At 39.6% G+C, this 17,167-nt stretch overlaps 1 protein-coding gene across 1 annotated transcript; it reads right to left on the bottom strand.

The window, feature by feature from the left end:
• Positions 1–157: 157 nt before the first annotated feature.
• frg1 (FSHD region gene 1) lies at positions 158–16,226 on the bottom strand. Its single transcript, XM_085458938.1, has 9 exons — positions 16,110–16,226; positions 15,091–15,158; positions 14,709–14,831; positions 6,640–6,697; positions 6,186–6,300; positions 4,033–4,137; positions 3,700–3,791; positions 965–1,075; positions 158–310 (listed from the first exon to the last, which is right to left on the bottom strand). Exons 1-9 carry the CDS (start codon positions 16,166–16,168, stop codon positions 274–276), a joined length of 768 nt encoding a protein of 255 aa, XP_085315064.1. The 5' UTR covers positions 16,169–16,226; the 3' UTR covers positions 158–273.
• Between the last annotated feature and the right edge of the window lie 941 nt (positions 16,227–17,167).

Below are 17,167 nucleotides of genomic sequence, written 5' to 3'. Positions count from 1 at the left end.
TTCATAGTTCACATATCAAATACCACTATACAGGCCATTTGATTCCTATCAAAGGTTGCAAAAGCATTCCACAAACATTAGACACAATTTTTCTCCAAAGCAAAGCAAAGAATCTCACAAAGATGAACATGGCTGTAAAAAAGGACACAAAACAAAATAAAGTTTAAAAGTTTATTCAAAATACATAAAACACTCACAGTCATAATCCGATGTCATATGATCAAATCTATAAAATGCATTCATTTACAAAGGCATGACAGCAATCCACATTCTTCACTTGCAGTACCTGTCTGCTTTCATTTTGCTTCGCCTGCAATAAAAAAAAAAAAAAGGACATCTTATATTCAGGGTTAATCAGTGCAAATAATACGTGTATTAATTCCATGATTAGAATAACTTGAATTTAAAAACTGCTCTAAATGGTAACTACAGAGAACTGATTTGTGTAAGACTTTATATACTATAAGAGTAGATAAAGATTATGCCAACACAACAGGATAAAACCTCCGAAAATTTCACTGTGTAAAAAAACTAAATCAGAAAAGAAACAAAAATATATATACCCTTCAGTTTTTTTCTAAACCCTTGAATCCCACTTGAATTTTTCAACTGAGATTTTTTCCAAAGCAAATCTTCATTTAGAGATGTAAAACTGCTATCAGCTTTATCTTTGAAAGGGAATCACAAACAGAAGTGAAGTGCAGGAATAAAGTGGATTTTGAATGCACACATGCTGATCTTGAATGCCACCTTTTCATTGCTTTGTATTACACAGTGTGTGAACACACAGGCCTCTGCAGTACCTGAGTGCTTTCTTTTTACACAAAACACTCCTCTGGCACTTTGAATTTAATAACTTCAGGTAGAAACACTCATTTGGGAAAGAAGATCCCTTAACAGAGAGCGCTCATTAAAAGAAGCGTAAGTGGCTGACAGTAAGGATATAATACACTTATTTTCACACCTGTCGAGCAAAGCTTCGTGAAATTTTCCATCCGTCCTGGCTTTCTTTAGGACAGTGGCGTCACCCTCATTAACCCTGAGCCTTCGATCTTGAAAACTCTGAAACTTCTTCCTGTAAGACACACACACACACACACACACACACACACACACACACACACACACACACACACACACACACACACACACACACACACACACACACACACACACACACACACACACACAGAGAAATGTTCAATGACATCAAGGCTTCATAAGCAGCTAAAACCTTAAAAAATAATTCCAAATAATGCTCTCAAGTATTATCTAAATGTTGACAGTGGCACCTAAACAGCAAAAGGCTGAGTGGTTAAGCCTACCAGCTGCCACCAGCGACCACACATACAGTGCTCTTATTTAAATACTCAGCTGCTGGAAGCGTTGAAGTGGGTAGTTGGATTTCCCCTTTAATTAATACATGTTGCTGTGCATCTGAATAAGCTTCACCTGAATATCATAAAGTCCCTGGAAAAAAGCTTAAAATAATCCCTCATTTTAATATAAGCCACCTTAACAACATACTTAAATATCTCAGACAAAACCTTCATAAACAAGCGCGGCAGTGTGTCGGAAAACTCTCCGATATTTACTTTCTCTCCCATTCTGCCTGCATTTTGCCGTTCCCAAGGCACACTCCATCCTGAAAAGCATTTCAGACGCTAAACACTACATCAAGACACAGGCTCAAGGGCAGCCATTATCAACATGTCAGCAAGATGAGTCCATTTCCCCCGCATTCATCTAAAACAAATAATAGTGGCCAACAAAAGCCAAAGCATGCCAAGTAAAAAAACTAACAAAAACACAGCTTCAGACATATTGCCCGGAACTTAATAGGCCACAGACAGGCTGTATATAAAACACTTGAAGCATTGGAAGCGAAAATGCGCCGCTGCCTGCCTTCTCATCACGCTTTTACAGCAGACCATCAATTGTGCCTTTAAAGGCATTGGATTGATGAGGCAGATCCTTTAGGCGTGATCTTCTTCACACCCAGGCAAGTGTTTTTGCTGTTCAAATCTTGTCAGTAGAGACTGACACTTTAAGATAATTGTGAGGATAAAGAAATTACTGTTTGTTGTCTTTTATTTTCCTCCCTGGTTTTGGGGAGGCAGATGGTGCTCGGTTGAAACTGTAAAATGTCAAATTATTGCAAAATATTAAATTTAATTACTGATAGGAAGCATCAAGTGCTTGTAAGACAAATTCTATTAGCAGTATGAATTTTTTACAAAGAAAGTGTATCAAAGCAGAGTTTATGATTTACAGAAAATGGGACGGAAAAAGGTGATGATCATTTTGAAGCTGATGGTTGGTCCAGGATCGGGTTTGTCTAGGCAACCCTCTGAATGTATTTACTACTCTGCCATATGGCAATCACCAGTATCCTGTGCTAAAGTTTATCTTGAGAGCTCCTAACATCTGGTTGCTAGTGTGTTTCCACAGTAGTGACATCATCACCAAGCCGAAGGCAGTGGTTTTCTATGATCTCTGATCGTGACCTCGACACGAATCGTTTCCTGTGTGGATGCAGAGATTAACCCAACGGGCATTAAGCTTTGGCCTTTTCTAACATAACGATTTTAAATTGGGCATTCTTCAGTCTTCTAACCTCTGAAACCGAAGCATCATGTGTAGATGCAGCTCACTGTTTGGAACATCGAGAAGTTGTGACCAGCAGTGTGGTCGGGGTTCAGATGATTTACTTACGCTGAAATATTACAAATGATATGTCATATAAAAGAAGTGTTATCCCTCTTTTCCACTAGTACCTACTCGGCTCAATCTGGTTTTGGTTGTTTTCCATTACAACTGAGAGCCACCTCAATGTGTGTCAGGTCGCCGTAGCAACATGGCCAAAAGTCTTTTGATGTCATTTGTATGCGACACAAACACAACAAAACAATGAAGAACGTTGAGGCGATGGTACATCTGCTGCTCCGTCTACAGCTTTTAGTCAGACTCAAAGACACGGTGTTGGTTTTCATGCTGCTGTTTCCCTTGTTGTCGGGTTTCAAAAAGTTGCTTTCACAACAGTGATGCCACTGGCTGGCCAATCAGTGGCATGCGACTCCACTCACTTGGAAACCCAGTAAAGTAGGTACTAAAAAAGTACCTGGTACCTCTTAATGAATGCCTTTAAATGTAATGTTTTTATGACGTTGTAAACACTGGAGGTTAAACGTTGTTTTTTGAGCAGCTTATCGATGAGACCTCATACTGACTGATACCTATAGCTTTGCTATAGACACAGTATTTCCCTGTCAGATATCCCTCTTTTCCTATCATTTTAACCATCTTGCAACGCCTCACATAAGCACATCAGCTTATCTGTGTTTCACTGCTTGCTACAAGCCTTTTTTTTTTAAGTAGTGGGCCGTGGTACATGCAGCTGCTTTTTCTGGTTATGGACGTCAATAAATTACAACGTCCTCTTTTTCACAGGCCTATTTTGAAAGAGAACAGAAACGTCTAGTTAAACTTCATATTAAAGGAGAACAAAAGCATCTACTGAACTTAGCAAAGAATAACAGGTAATTATAACATTTACTTATTCTAACTTACGATAACCTTTCTAACGGAGAAGATTCCAAAGAAAATATAAGAGAACTTAACATTTTTCCTTCATTAGTCTTTGTTTGGGCTGCTTACACATTTCATAAGCACCGCTTATAAACAGCAGAGGTTACGTACACATAATTGATCTCGCAGGACTTCACGTTGCCCCTGTCCTCATCTGCAATGTCATCTTTACGCTTGACCTCTCGTTCTGCACAAGTTCGGATCTGTTCTTTGTCCAGTGGGGAAAAAACAAAAAACAAAGAGAAAGAAGAAAGAAAGAGGGAGAGAGAGAAAGAGAGGAGCAGGAGGGAAGTGGTGCGTTACATATCAATACCTTGAACTCCATGAAGTGAGGTCACAACATTTCCCCCTTCCCACTTAACAGTCAGACCCCTACAGAGATTGCATGCTTAAAATCAAAGGATTAACATGCAACCTTGTGGAAGAACACTATTTACACATCACCTTCACCATCTCGCCATCCCCTGCTGTCTTGCTCTTGGCCACAATGTCCCCGTTGTCACTGTAGGAAATGAAACAGCTATTTGCTGCCAGGAAAGCGATTTTACCCTGAAGCAGAACAAAAAGAAAACACAGGAGATGGGGAGAGGGGTGGGGTCGGGTAGATTAGATAGAATTGCAGTGGGATTGGTTGTTGTGACAGGCATGAAAGGTTGCCCAATATTTGATGTAAAAGAGTTTCAAGGTTGTGCTGGGCAGCTTGTTTATAGTTTCAACAAAGCATGAAGGCAAGCAGCACGCTGCAGTGATAAGGTAGATGCTTTCTGCATAATGAGCTAGTTGCTCATAACTTCAGGTAAATGCCATCTCCCATGGGCTTAATGTCAGTCGAGAGGCGTGTTGTATGAATCAGGGCTCTTTGGGGCTGGTTAAACCAAAACAAAACAAAGAAACTAAAACATAAGCGATCCTTTTACACGATGTGACACAACCACAAAATATGCATGTTGTGTTTCAAATACAAATATTTACAAATTTCAAGAATATAAAGTTCTTATTAAAACATTTATCATTCTTCTGCAAGTTTGAAGGTATCCAAAACATATGAAAAAAAGAGAAAACCCAAGTAAATATATTCAAATGTCTTATCAGACCACTAATTGTTTAGTCAATTATCTTACTTGTGTCGGTGCGATCAGTAGAGCAACTTAGTGTTCACAGCATTATCTGATGCTTTAATTTTTATCTTTATTTAGCCTGTTATCTTTGTTTAGATTTCTATCTTCACATGCACATGTTCTCTGCACTTCACTGCACAGTGGTGCTGCTGCTAGCGGGCTAGTAAATGCACTGATTAAATTTGTGCGACTGCCTTTTTAACCAAATCATCTCTTCAGAGTATAAAGTCAGACAGTAAAGGGACTAAAAGGCTGCACACCAATTAAAAGTAAGACGCCAGGGTCCCTCCAGTGTTTGTTGGCAGCCACTTTGATAATGAAGGCAATTAGAAACTATGACATAATCATTATTTTTCTTATTTTAATCCAGTGCCTTTAGCAGTTAAATCTGGCTGGTGTACTCTATCGAGAAGGGTTTGATAAACCCAGTGCAACCATTTACTAGATTTAGTGGAGTGATAGCTTCATTAGCAGAGAATAAAGTATCTAAGGTTTTCTATTCTATGTTTCGGCAGCCTGGCCATCCATATCTATGTGAACCTCGTTCCTTTGAAAACACTGTCCCTTTTATTAAAAAGAGTCTCTTCTAACACGGCAATGAAAAAATAGGAAGTCGGAGAGCATTCAGCCACAAAAGGCAAACAATTGTACAAGTGAAATTGCTTGACGACAACTTGCTAGGGACATTTATTGTATTATATAGCGACGGGTTGGTTTTCAGTTGGATCATCACAAGCTTCCAGGTGGATGTAAATGATACACAAAGGAAGAGGAGGGGTAGTGTGGGTGCTGCACCTGCTTGTTTTGGCCTATTATGCTGATGCTGTAGTGTGAGATCAAGCAACTCTAATTTTCAAAATAAATGTCAGATGTTCAGTCGCGACTTGCAATAATACAAACTGGGTAACTGTGCCAACAGCAAAAACAAAAAGAAAACTAAACAAAAACAAACAAAGGCCATATCAACTTACTGCTAATGCAATGTGAACGTTCCTGGCAGCTGCAGCATTTAATTGGTGGGGTGGGTTGAGTTATATTTTGACATAATCACAGAAAATTCAGTAGGTTTCAGGATTTATCACTGTATGGCTGTAGTATTCAGCATGTTTTATATAAGTACAAGATAAAAAAACAATGAGCAGAAGCCACAGCAAGCTGCATTCAGCACGCTGCACACCTCTTCATGAGGTAACAAACTTCTTTCACAGCCCTGCTGCTGGCAGACTCAAATATGCGCAGCATGAGTCTGCCAGAATAACTGAAATTGACATTAATAATAAAATCAATAGTTTTGTGACCTGTGGGATTAAGCCACATTTTCTGTCACCACCAGAAACTACTCAAGCTACCAATCTGGAATCTTGAAAAGATGCGTTTGTTTTCTGCAAAAAAACTCACTGGACTAGAAAGAAACTCAAACAGCAGCTCTGCATGTCATTATTGAACTGGTGGCATACATCGATTAGAAGATTTACTCACATCCTGGAAGACTGGTTCCCATTGTTCCCTGGAGCCAATGGCATCAGAGCGCCCCATCACCACACCCTCAGAGCTGATGCCGAGGTACTTTCCATATCCAGACTTCAAGGCTATCCTGCGACAGCAAAAAAGAAAAAAACCCTAAACAGATTTGTAAAAAAGGCTAATCTAATATTCAAAACACGTTCGCCACAGAATATGTGTTTCTCTGTGAAAAGAATAGTTCAATAACATTAGTGTATGAATCTGAGATCTATCACTGAAACTAATGCATAAGAAATAGCTCTGTAACAGGCAGCGTATCTTCAAGGATTGATCGCCCATGGGCTGGTAAATTACTTGTGTACATCTTGACAATAGAAACAGATCCTTAATATAAAATGCAGAAATGGGGTAATAAATCTGCTGGTGAGAAGATGAAAAAACAATGTGCAGTTTATCTTTGTATACTCACCGTGTGTCTGAGAGCTTGATGGCAGTAAACTGTTCGGGAGGATCTGGTCCTTCATCATCTGAAACACAAAGCAACATTTGCCTTTTAAAGATTTTACAGGTGTCAGTGGCCCTCTTCAGATTGTTTAAGTGTTATATTATTGCTCTCATTATAATCTTGGCTTTATTCCATTTTTTGAACCCTATACATAGTTTGTCCTAATTCAATATTTAGAGTTTGAACCTTTGAATCTTTGAACCCGCTTCGTATTTTACTTATGTATGTTTTTCATAAATGATGCAGACCCTCTGGTTATGTAGTGCTGTGCTGATCTGGGTGCCTGAGATGAGGCTACTTTCTGACATTTACAATCAGTCAGAGCTTTGAGGAATTCACAGTCCATCATTCAGGTCAACGCCGAGCAGACTCTGAGATGTTAAAGAATGCATTAATGAATAACAGACACTGATTATGTTTGGAATATGTCTGACTGTGACCCAGTGGGGTGGCTAAAAGAACATCCGCATGTTTCCGCTGACCTGTAGGTGACTGAACATTTCTAAAAGGCTGTAACATCCACAGTGTGGCATCAGTGTAGAAATCTCAGTAAAGACGATGAAATCTTTCATCTCCCTCTCGGTGCTCTAGCTTGTGCCCTCTTTTATCTACTGGAAATTGGTGTTTGCGCATGCAGAGGATGAGGACCCACTAAGGGAATTGGGATGTTTCAATCTTCCAGCCATTTTCACAGGTTCTCAATAAATGTGGTCTGAATTAATTGTTAGTAGGGTCTCTGTTCTGGGAGGACTGTGTCAATGAAAAGCGCTTCCTCAGAAGTGCCTGAAGGCAGAAATGGGTGAAAACTCAGAGTTGGCTCTACCCTCCTCCTCAAGTCAACCCCTGTTCAGCCTTTTCAGTCTGGTGTCTGGATTTACTGCGTAAGTAATTACTGCTTTGTGGACTGAAGGCGAATCCAGGAGCCTACGGTAAACCTCACCCCAGATTAGGTTTTTGCTTCTCAAGTTTGCACGAGCATGGAATAAGTAAAAAGCTGCAGACTTTACATCTTCATTTAGAACGACAAAATGAAAAGCAGAACCACTTATATCCTACTGTACACAGTGACCCCCCCTCCGTATAATCCTGCTCTTCAATTATCCTTGCCCATAATCAACATCATGTAGATAAGTATACACATAAAATAGTCTGAAAGTGTTGCAAACAAGAAAATGTTCTGTTTATAAAATTACAGACAATTGAGAAAAAAAAAATCCTCGAGTTAATTATTGTGATTACTATTATGACTGTCAAAGAAAAGCATCCTGAGCTGATACGGAGCTCTTTTGGACTACTGCAGCACTACTGATATATTATGAAACAACAAGCCTAAAAATAACTACAGGGAGTGCAGAATTATTAGGCAAGTTGTATTTTTGAGGAATAATTGTATTATTGAACAACATCCATGTTCTCAATGAACCCAAAAAACTCATTAATATCAAAGCTGAATGTTTTTGGAAGTAGTTTGTAGTTTGTTTTTAGTTTTAGCTATTTTAGGGGGATATCTGTGTGTGCAGGTGACTATTACTGTGCATAATTATTAGGCAACTTAACAAAAAACAAATAAATACCCATTTCAATTATTTATTTTTACCAGTGAAACCAATATAACATCTCCACATTCACAAATATACATTTCTGACATTCAAAAACAAAACAAAAACAAATCAGCGACCAATATAGCCACCTTTCTTTGCAAGGACACTCAAAAGCCTGCCATCCATGGATTCTGTCAGTGTTTTGATCTGTTCACCATCAACATTGCGTGCAGCAGCAACCACAGCCTCCCAGACACTGTTCAGAGAGGTGTACTGTTTTCCCTCCTTGTAAATCTCACATTTGATGATGGACCACAGGTTCTCAATGGGGTTCAGATCAGGTGAACAAGGAGGCCATGTCATTAGTTTTTCTTCTTTTATACCCTTTCTTGCCAGCCACGCTGTGGAGTACTTGGACGCGTGTGATGGAGCATTGTCCTGCATGAAAATCATGTTTTTCTTGAAGGATGCAGACTTCTTCCTGTACCACTGCTTGAAGAAGGTGTCTTCCAGAAACTGGCAGTAGGACTGGGAGTTGAGCTTGACTCCATCCTCAACCCGAAAAGGCCCCACAAGCTCATCTTTGATGATACCAGCCCAAACCAGTACTCCACCTCCACCTTGCTGGCGTCTGAGTCGGACTGGAGCTCTCTGCCCTTTACCAATCCAGCCACGGGCCCATCCATCTGGCCCATCAAGACTCACTCTCATTTCATCAGTCCATAAAACCTTAGAAAAATCAGTCTTGAGATATTTCTTGGCCCAGTCTTGACGTTTCAGCTTGTGCGTCTTGTTCAGTGGTGGTCGTCTTTCAGCCTTTCTTACCTTGGCCATGTCTCTGAGTATTGCACACCTTGTGCTTTTGGGCACTCCAGTGATGTTGCAGCTCTGAAATATGGCCAAACTGGTGGCAAGTGGCATCTTGGCAGCTGCACGCTTGACTTTTCTCAGTTCATGGGCAGTTATTTGGCGCCTTGGTTTTTCCACACGCTTCTTGCAACCCTGTTGACTATTTTGAATGAAACGCTTGATTGTTCGATGATCACGCTTCAAAGCTTTGCAATTTTGAGACTGCTGCATCCCTCTGCAAGATATCTCACTATTTTTGACTTTTCTGAGCCTGTAAAGTCCTTCTTTTGACCCATTTTGCCAAAGGAAAGGACGTTGCCTAATAATTATGCACACCTGATATAGGGTGTTGATGTCATTAGACCACACCCCTTCTCATTACAGCGATGCACATCACCTAATATGCTTAATTGGTAGTAGGCTTTCGAGCCTATACAGCTTGGAGTAAGACAACATGCATGAAGAGGATGAAGTGGACAAAATACTCATTTACCTAATAATTCTGCACTCCCTGTATGCGCTTTCTTTCTGACACAGAACAATATGATCACTGTTTAATCTGTTAGTACAGAAGTTCCCAAAGTGTGGGGCCCGCCCCCTAGGGGGGCCGCAGAGCCATTGCAGGGGGGGCGCAGTATGAAGAAAAAAAAAAAAAAAAAAAAAGAACGCTTGGACACTGCTAGCATAATGGACAGTTTTTTTGACGGGGCTTCCTTCCACACAAACGCAAAGCAGGAGATGAAGCATCGCCAAATATGTTTCCAAACCAACTTCCTTCCAAACCAAAGACTAGAAAATATGGTGAAGCATATCTTCCCTTTGGCTTCACCTGCACAAGTGCCGAGGTAGATCTCCGCGACAGAAGTGGTTTTCCCTGCATCGAAAGCAGCGCTGGGCTGTTCAAATCACAGACAAACAGTATCATTCTTGATTTTTAGTTCACAAGCACTTGTTGTAATGACTAACTACTCCTGACATTTTGGCGATGTTAGCTCTTTATACAGTAAAGTTACAGTGGGATACAAATAATATCAGGCTGATCCTGCCACGATTTGTTCCCTCGGTTCAAATCACGGACAAACAGTATCCCACAGTTATTTTTTTAAACCCATTTTGCACAGAGAGGCATTTTTTGAAAAAATTTATTGATAGCAATGTTGAATATTATTACACAGGAAAAAAACAACTACACGTAAAATAATTACACCGTGATGCCTCTGCCTTTGTAAATAGAGGGACAGTAACTGCGAGTATTTTGTCTCTATCTGCCATTCTGCAATTCATGTCATGTAAACAATAATGTGGAGCACAGCGTGATGTGAAAAAAGGAACATACCTTTGACGTTGCGAGAGGAACTCCGTATTCCTCGTCCACACGTAAACGCAAAACAGGAGTTTTAAAAAAATCTCAGTTTTCGGTGATTCAAAACGCCGTTTCCGTGTGGACGAAAGGTCAGAACGCACAGAAACAGCTGCGTTTTCAAAAATACCCGTGTAGGTGTGCACGTAGCGTAAAAGAGTTAGTAGTTTATTTTATTACTACCTGTAGTTTATTGCAGTTTACTTGTATTTGCTTAATTGTTTACTAAATGTTTGAGAATTGAGACATTTTTCTTGTAAAACAAAGGGGGCCTAGCAAAAAAAAGGTTGGGAACCACTGTGTTAGTAGATGTACAATTATCATCCGATCATATAAGACCTCAGAGAGAGGGCGATGCAAATTTTTGTGTTAGGAGTAGGGCTGGACGATATGAGGAAAATCTAATATCACGACATTTTTTGGCTATATCACAATGGTTGATCTGATATCCTCGTGTTGGTGTTGTTCCCAGATCATCATACTAAATGTTGTTCCAGGATCAACGTTGCAAGTGACCAATCAGAATGTTGTGACGTCATACTTTTGCAACTTCGGGAAAAAGCGGCGTAAAACAAAAAACTGTTCTAAAGCTGCGTGAAACCGCCTCTGTCCGCCGATCAACGGACCATGACCCTAACCCTAACCCTAACCCTTTAATAAACAGTAAGCAGAATTGATATTGTCCTTGCAACATTGGAATTTCATAAATGCACGAATGGCTTGGCGCGCAAAAGAATAACGTCACAACAATGTGATTGGTCACTTGCAATGTTGAACCTGGAACAACACCAACATGAGGATATCAGATCATCCATATCACAATACACGGTATACAAATGTTATTTTCAACCATATAGTGCCATAGAATTTAGAAGACAAAATAAACTGAGACTGAATGACTACAGACCTGTCGCCTTGACGTCTGTGGTCATGAAATCCTTCGAACGACTGGTGTTAGCCCATCTGAAAAACATTACAGGCCACCAGCTGGACCCTCTGCAGTTTGCCTACCGGGCAAACGGGTCGGTGGATGATGCAGTAAACATGGGGCTGCATTACATCCTGGAACACCTCAACCGCCCGGGAACTTATGCCAGGGTCCTGTTTGTGGACTTTAGTTCGGCTTTTAACACCACTGTGCCTGAACTTCTCCCCTCCAAACTCTCCCAGCTCAGCGTGTCACCAGCTACCTGTCAGTGGATCACCAGCTTCCTGACAGATAGAAAGCAACAAGTGAGGCTGGGGGAGATCACCTCTGAAACTCAGTCCCTCAGTATTGGTGCCCATCAAGGATGTGTCCTCTCACCACTGCTGTTCTCCCTCTACACTAACGACTGCACCTCCAAGAACTCGGCTGTTAAACTCCTAAAGTTTGCAGATGACACCACTGTCATTGGCCTCATTCAGGATGGTGATGAGTCTGCATACTGGCAGGAAGTTGAGCAGCTGGTACTCTGGTGCAGTCAGCACAATCTGGAGCTGAACACTCTTAAAACTGTAGAGATGACAGTGGACTTCAGGAGACATCCCTCAACTCTGCTCCCCCTCACCATATCAGACAGCCCTGTGTCGACTGTGAAGACCTTCAAGTTCCTGGGTACCACCATCTCCCAGGACCTGAAGTGGGAGACCAACATCAACTCCATCCTCAAAAAGACCCAGCAGAGGATGTACTTCCTGAGACAACTGGGGAAGTACAGTCTTCCACAGGAGCTGCTGATCCAGTTCTACACTGAGGTCATTGAGTCTGTCCTGTGCTCCTCCATCACAGTCTGGTATGGTGCAGCCACTAAACAGGACAGGAACAGACTGCAGCGGACTGTACGGGCAGCAGAAAGGATCATCGGCGCCCCCTTGTCCTCCATCCAGGATCTGTACCTCTCAAGAACCAGGAAACGGGCAGGGAAAATCATCGCAGACCCCTCACACCCTGGTCACAGACTTTTTGATCTGCTGCCCTCTGGCAGACGGTACAGAAGCCTGCAGACCAGGACCACCCGACACAGGAACAGTTTCTTTCCCCTTGCCATCTCCCTCCTAAACAGTTGACCTGTCACACTGCTCCCACTGCCAGACTGCAACTGCACCTTATGTACATTCTGTAGTATTCATTCCATTTCTGTATTTTATGTATATAAGTTTAGATTAGTTATTTATAGTTGGTTTACACAGCGTTGTGTATGTATGTGTAATGTGTATATATAGACGTGTGTGTGTGTGTGTGTGTGTGTGTGTGTGTGTGTGTGTGTGTTTTTTACATTGCTGTGCTTGAGAGCCACCATCTACCGGAACCAAATTCCTTGTATGTGTCTGCACATATACTTGGCCAATAAACACGATTCTGATTCTGAAAACAAATGAAATTAAGAATGTGCTCCTTCATGCTTCTAACATATAAAATTTTACAATAAACCTCAAATTACAGAAACAAAAGCGTAAACAGTGACTATAAAAACAACTGACGAGGAATAGTCACAGGTATCACAGCTGATTTATTTAACATTTTCTTTGATGTGTGGGGAGACGTGGACATGCCAAGATTAAACAGTCTCATTTTGCAGTGGAAGACTTTTCAGCTGGTGGAATAAATTCATGGTACTGCTACCTTTTGCAGCAATAGTTTTATGGCATGCTTTGTTAATGACTGCATTCTGTCTGTGGTGGGGATGGATTTGTGGCATAATTTGCATAGTTCTGTTTTCTGGTCCATGTGAGACACTTCATAACCAAACCATGTCCATGAACAGAGGTAGCCCCTTGTTTAGAAATAAGGTCCTCGATTTGTTTTGACTGGTCCTTCTGTTTGGAGCTACCTGGTTCTGCTTCATCCCCAGTAGCCATGCTGGTATTCTCTGTGCCTGCATCCATGTAGTGACCATCCAAACGATGAAAAAAATATCGCTGTATACAGTGTATTTTGCCACACCACGAAACAAATGATAGATATAATATGAAACGTGTTTCATATTATGTTTTAATTACGTCATCAGTTATATTTCGTCATATCGCACAGCCCTAGTTAGGGGTGATGAGAGCTCAACTCCACCACGAACATGCAAAGTCAGGAGGTCATATACCATAAATTCAGCGACAGGCTCAGGCTCCCAGTGCAAAGTTCTACTTTAATGACCACATCTGAGGTGCAAATGACCTGAGCTGAGGGGCCTGCCATCACATGTAATCACCTCAAACTCAACTCACCACATTCCGCTTTGTTTGTCCCTTTCCCCAAAGTAAGGAAGGCAAAGGGAATGGACAAAACTTGAATAGGGTGAAACTTCTGGTTCAGACTTCGTACAGTCCCATAAAAAACAAAACAAGACCCAAAACAAAATAAAAAAATAGACACCAGTGAAACCTAAATCACAGTTCCTAGGAGCTGATCTTACAGTTAAATCTACAATAGATCACTTTTTTTTCCTTTAGTGACTCAACAGGAACTGTTGTGCCACATCACATAACTTTCCTGTTTTACTCCTAATATAAAAACAACACTGAACACAGCAGGCAGAGTGATGAACACAAAATAAATAACTATGAGCACAAACTAGAAGAATCATGTCATTAAAAATTAAATCCTAGATTCACACACTCCTTTTTATAAAAAGAGGAGAATGGAAAGGAGTATCCATGTACATATTCTTTTGTTTATATTAGCATTACCTTAGTGGATCATACTTGATCTACTTGCTAACCTTTCGGTTGTATTAGTTGGCATGCGTTTGGACTGCCAATCATTAGCAACATGGCTAACTGTAATAATAAGCTGCTGTACAGGATTACAAAAGCCTAAGAATATGCTTTTAAACAATGATAATAACATTTCAATAGCATGCTATGGTCATATGAAAACACAAAGCTGGATAACAGTAGGTAGATGTTGTTGCTTACTGACTGAGAAGAAATAATTCCAGCTTGCTGCTTATTTTAAACCACATTAAATTCCAAACCCTCATCCATAATTGCTTAGTACAGGCAGCCTACTGCTAGCCTAGCGCTATCCACTAAGGACTTCCAAGTTTCTTTGCACAATCTGAGTTCAGATTTCATGATAATGTCTGATGTCGCTTAAAACAAACAAATAATAAAAAAAAAAAATCTTGAATGAAATTTAGCTCTATGCTGTATAGATACAGCACAGGACACAGACTTCAAATAGTTTTACACTATTTATCAGCTAATAACTTCGACTGTCTCTAGAATAAGCCATGAGCTGCAGAAATAGCTGAACCTTTGAAAAAAACAGAGTTAAATTTTGATGTAACCCCAGTCTCTCCTCTTACCTCTGTGTGGTGAACCAAGTGTGAAGAGACCGGTATCCAGGGCATGGATGTATGACTTGTTCTGCATCTCTATGGCAACTGTTCCTGTAATTTCTCCAAAGCTGCTTACAGACCACCAGCCACCTAGTGAGAAAAAAAAGGTCCATGTCAGAGCTTAAATAATGCACGGCACTACTGTGAATTTAAGAGACATTAACAGTAGGGAAGAATATATTCCTTCAGTCATGAATGTATCAAGAATGTTGATGTTTGAATGAGTTTGAACAGACCCCTCTAATTTATTCGTTTTTATATCTGAAAGATCTTAGCTGTTTGTATGCTCAAAGAACACTTACTGCTTAATGGACAAAATACTAATGTAAAATACAGAAGATATACATACCAACAATATCAAGCCTTTCCTCTTCATCTGTGGCTTTTCTTTTCTTATCTTTGTTTTTCTTCTTTTTCCTGTGACATTAATATCAAGATGGAAAAGATCAGCTTCTTAATGAGCACTAGTTAATAGACAAATTAATGTGGGTATATTTTACCCTGCTTGCTAGCTACAAAGTTAGGAATATATATATATATATATATATATATATATATATATTCCTATGTAAAGAAAATGTTTGTGTCAAGTAAATAGGCAGACTGCTTTAATTTAGTATTTTATTACTTTTTTCACACAAAAAAAAAATCAAAAATGTCTTAAATTGTACAGTAGCTAAATTTAATTATAAAATAGACCTTGCAATATCCAAGCATTTTCCTTGAAATGCAACTTCCACTCTCTTGGAATAATACCAAATAATATATACTAAATACTAAGCAACACCAAATGAATATTATCATTTATTACTTAATATGGATAAAGGGTTTCAGGACTTCTGTTTCTCCATAAAAGTATTCAGCTCCAGTGAATTTTAACCCAAACTATAGCTTGGAGCTTTCATTTTATGAAGTTATTTATGTTCCTTATAATAAATATGATTTTTTTGCAAACCACATGCTGCATAATGTGGGTTTTTTTTTCTTTGTAGTTCTTTCTCTCTCACTTACACTTTCTTTAACATTGCTAACAGATTAGTTTATGTTACTCCAGTTAACTTATGCTTTAGGTAAAGCCTTCAGGTTGGTGGTTTAACATCACGCTTTATCTTTAAATCTTTCTGTTTATTTTGACTGGTAATTATTTCACTTGCAAAGCCCTTTTTTCAAAAACGTTCCTGTCCAACCTTAAAGACTGTAGATATGTTGGTTAACTACGGGCTAAGAGGTAAGTTTCTTCTTTGTAGCATTACTGTTAGCCTAGCCTAGCGTATTAATTAAAGCTAGCAGAGAAAAGAGCACATAATAAGCCCCGAAAAGTAGTTGAGGTGGCATCGGGTAATGCCACAAAGCAAAAATAGCCCTTACCCTTTATTATGACCTTTTAAAACCAGTTTGGTAGATTTTACGTGTGCGTATTCCGCCATGTCTTTAGCTAATGTTAACAGGTAACACAACAAACAAACGCCGTTTCCCGTTCAGAAAAGTACGGTGGCTGCGAAGTAACATTCTGAACCTGACCGTTCAGCTCACATTTCATTCATTTGTAAATCCAAATGAATGAAACATTGCTACCTGCTACTGTAGTAAATAAATACAACTAATCAAAAGTACAAGAATACTAATCATAGAAAAACAAATAAAGTTAAGTACTCTATAGAACAAGGTAGAGTGTCGTCAGAATATAATGTGCAATTAGTACAGCAAATAGCATACTGTTGTAATGGTATGACATTCAAAATTTTTGAATGTTAGTATATAAAATTACATTATTTCACATGAAATATTTTTTTTATTCTGTGCTACATTTGCAAATATACAAATTAGTACAGAAGCATTTTGACAGATAATCACAGTTCAGTAATCAGTCAGAGTAAACTACTTTAGAAACATCATAAAATAACATAATCAAATCTCTCCCAGACTCAAACCACACTAAATAAACTTTGCTCTTTGTCCTTTATTAGGTCATAAATATTTTTTATATGCCATATAATTTTATATACAGTCAGGATCTGAAAAAGTGGCATTTATCTCTTTTTTTTAAAACAAACACACACACACACACACACACACACACACACACACACACACACACACACACACACACACACACACACACAAAATGTTAAATGGTCTCTGAGTCAAACCCATAAGACCCTTCTCACAAATTCCTAAAAAGACACCAATCAGGGTAGGTGGAGGAGGCGTGGTTGACTGGGTTAGTGCTGCTGACCTCTGGCAGATGTCCTTATGTAACCGTGTATGCTAATGATGCCTCATTAGCAGGAATGACCATGACAGGAAGTAATAAATCATTTGTGGATACTGTCAAGAATTAATGCAATAAAACTCAGCTAGTAAGAACTCGGTAAAAAAAAAAAAAAAGAGGAAATAACTACACGCAACTTCTGCAACCATCTTAA

This window comes from Copadichromis virginalis, linkage group LG6, assembly GCF_057382275.1.
Source record: "Copadichromis virginalis isolate Kocher_CV1m ecotype Utaka linkage group LG6, C_Virginalis_male_GT1.1, whole genome shotgun sequence".
NCBI lineage: Eukaryota > Metazoa > Chordata > Actinopteri > Cichliformes > Cichlidae > Copadichromis > Copadichromis virginalis.
This window is presented reverse-complemented; position numbering and strand designations above follow the sequence as displayed.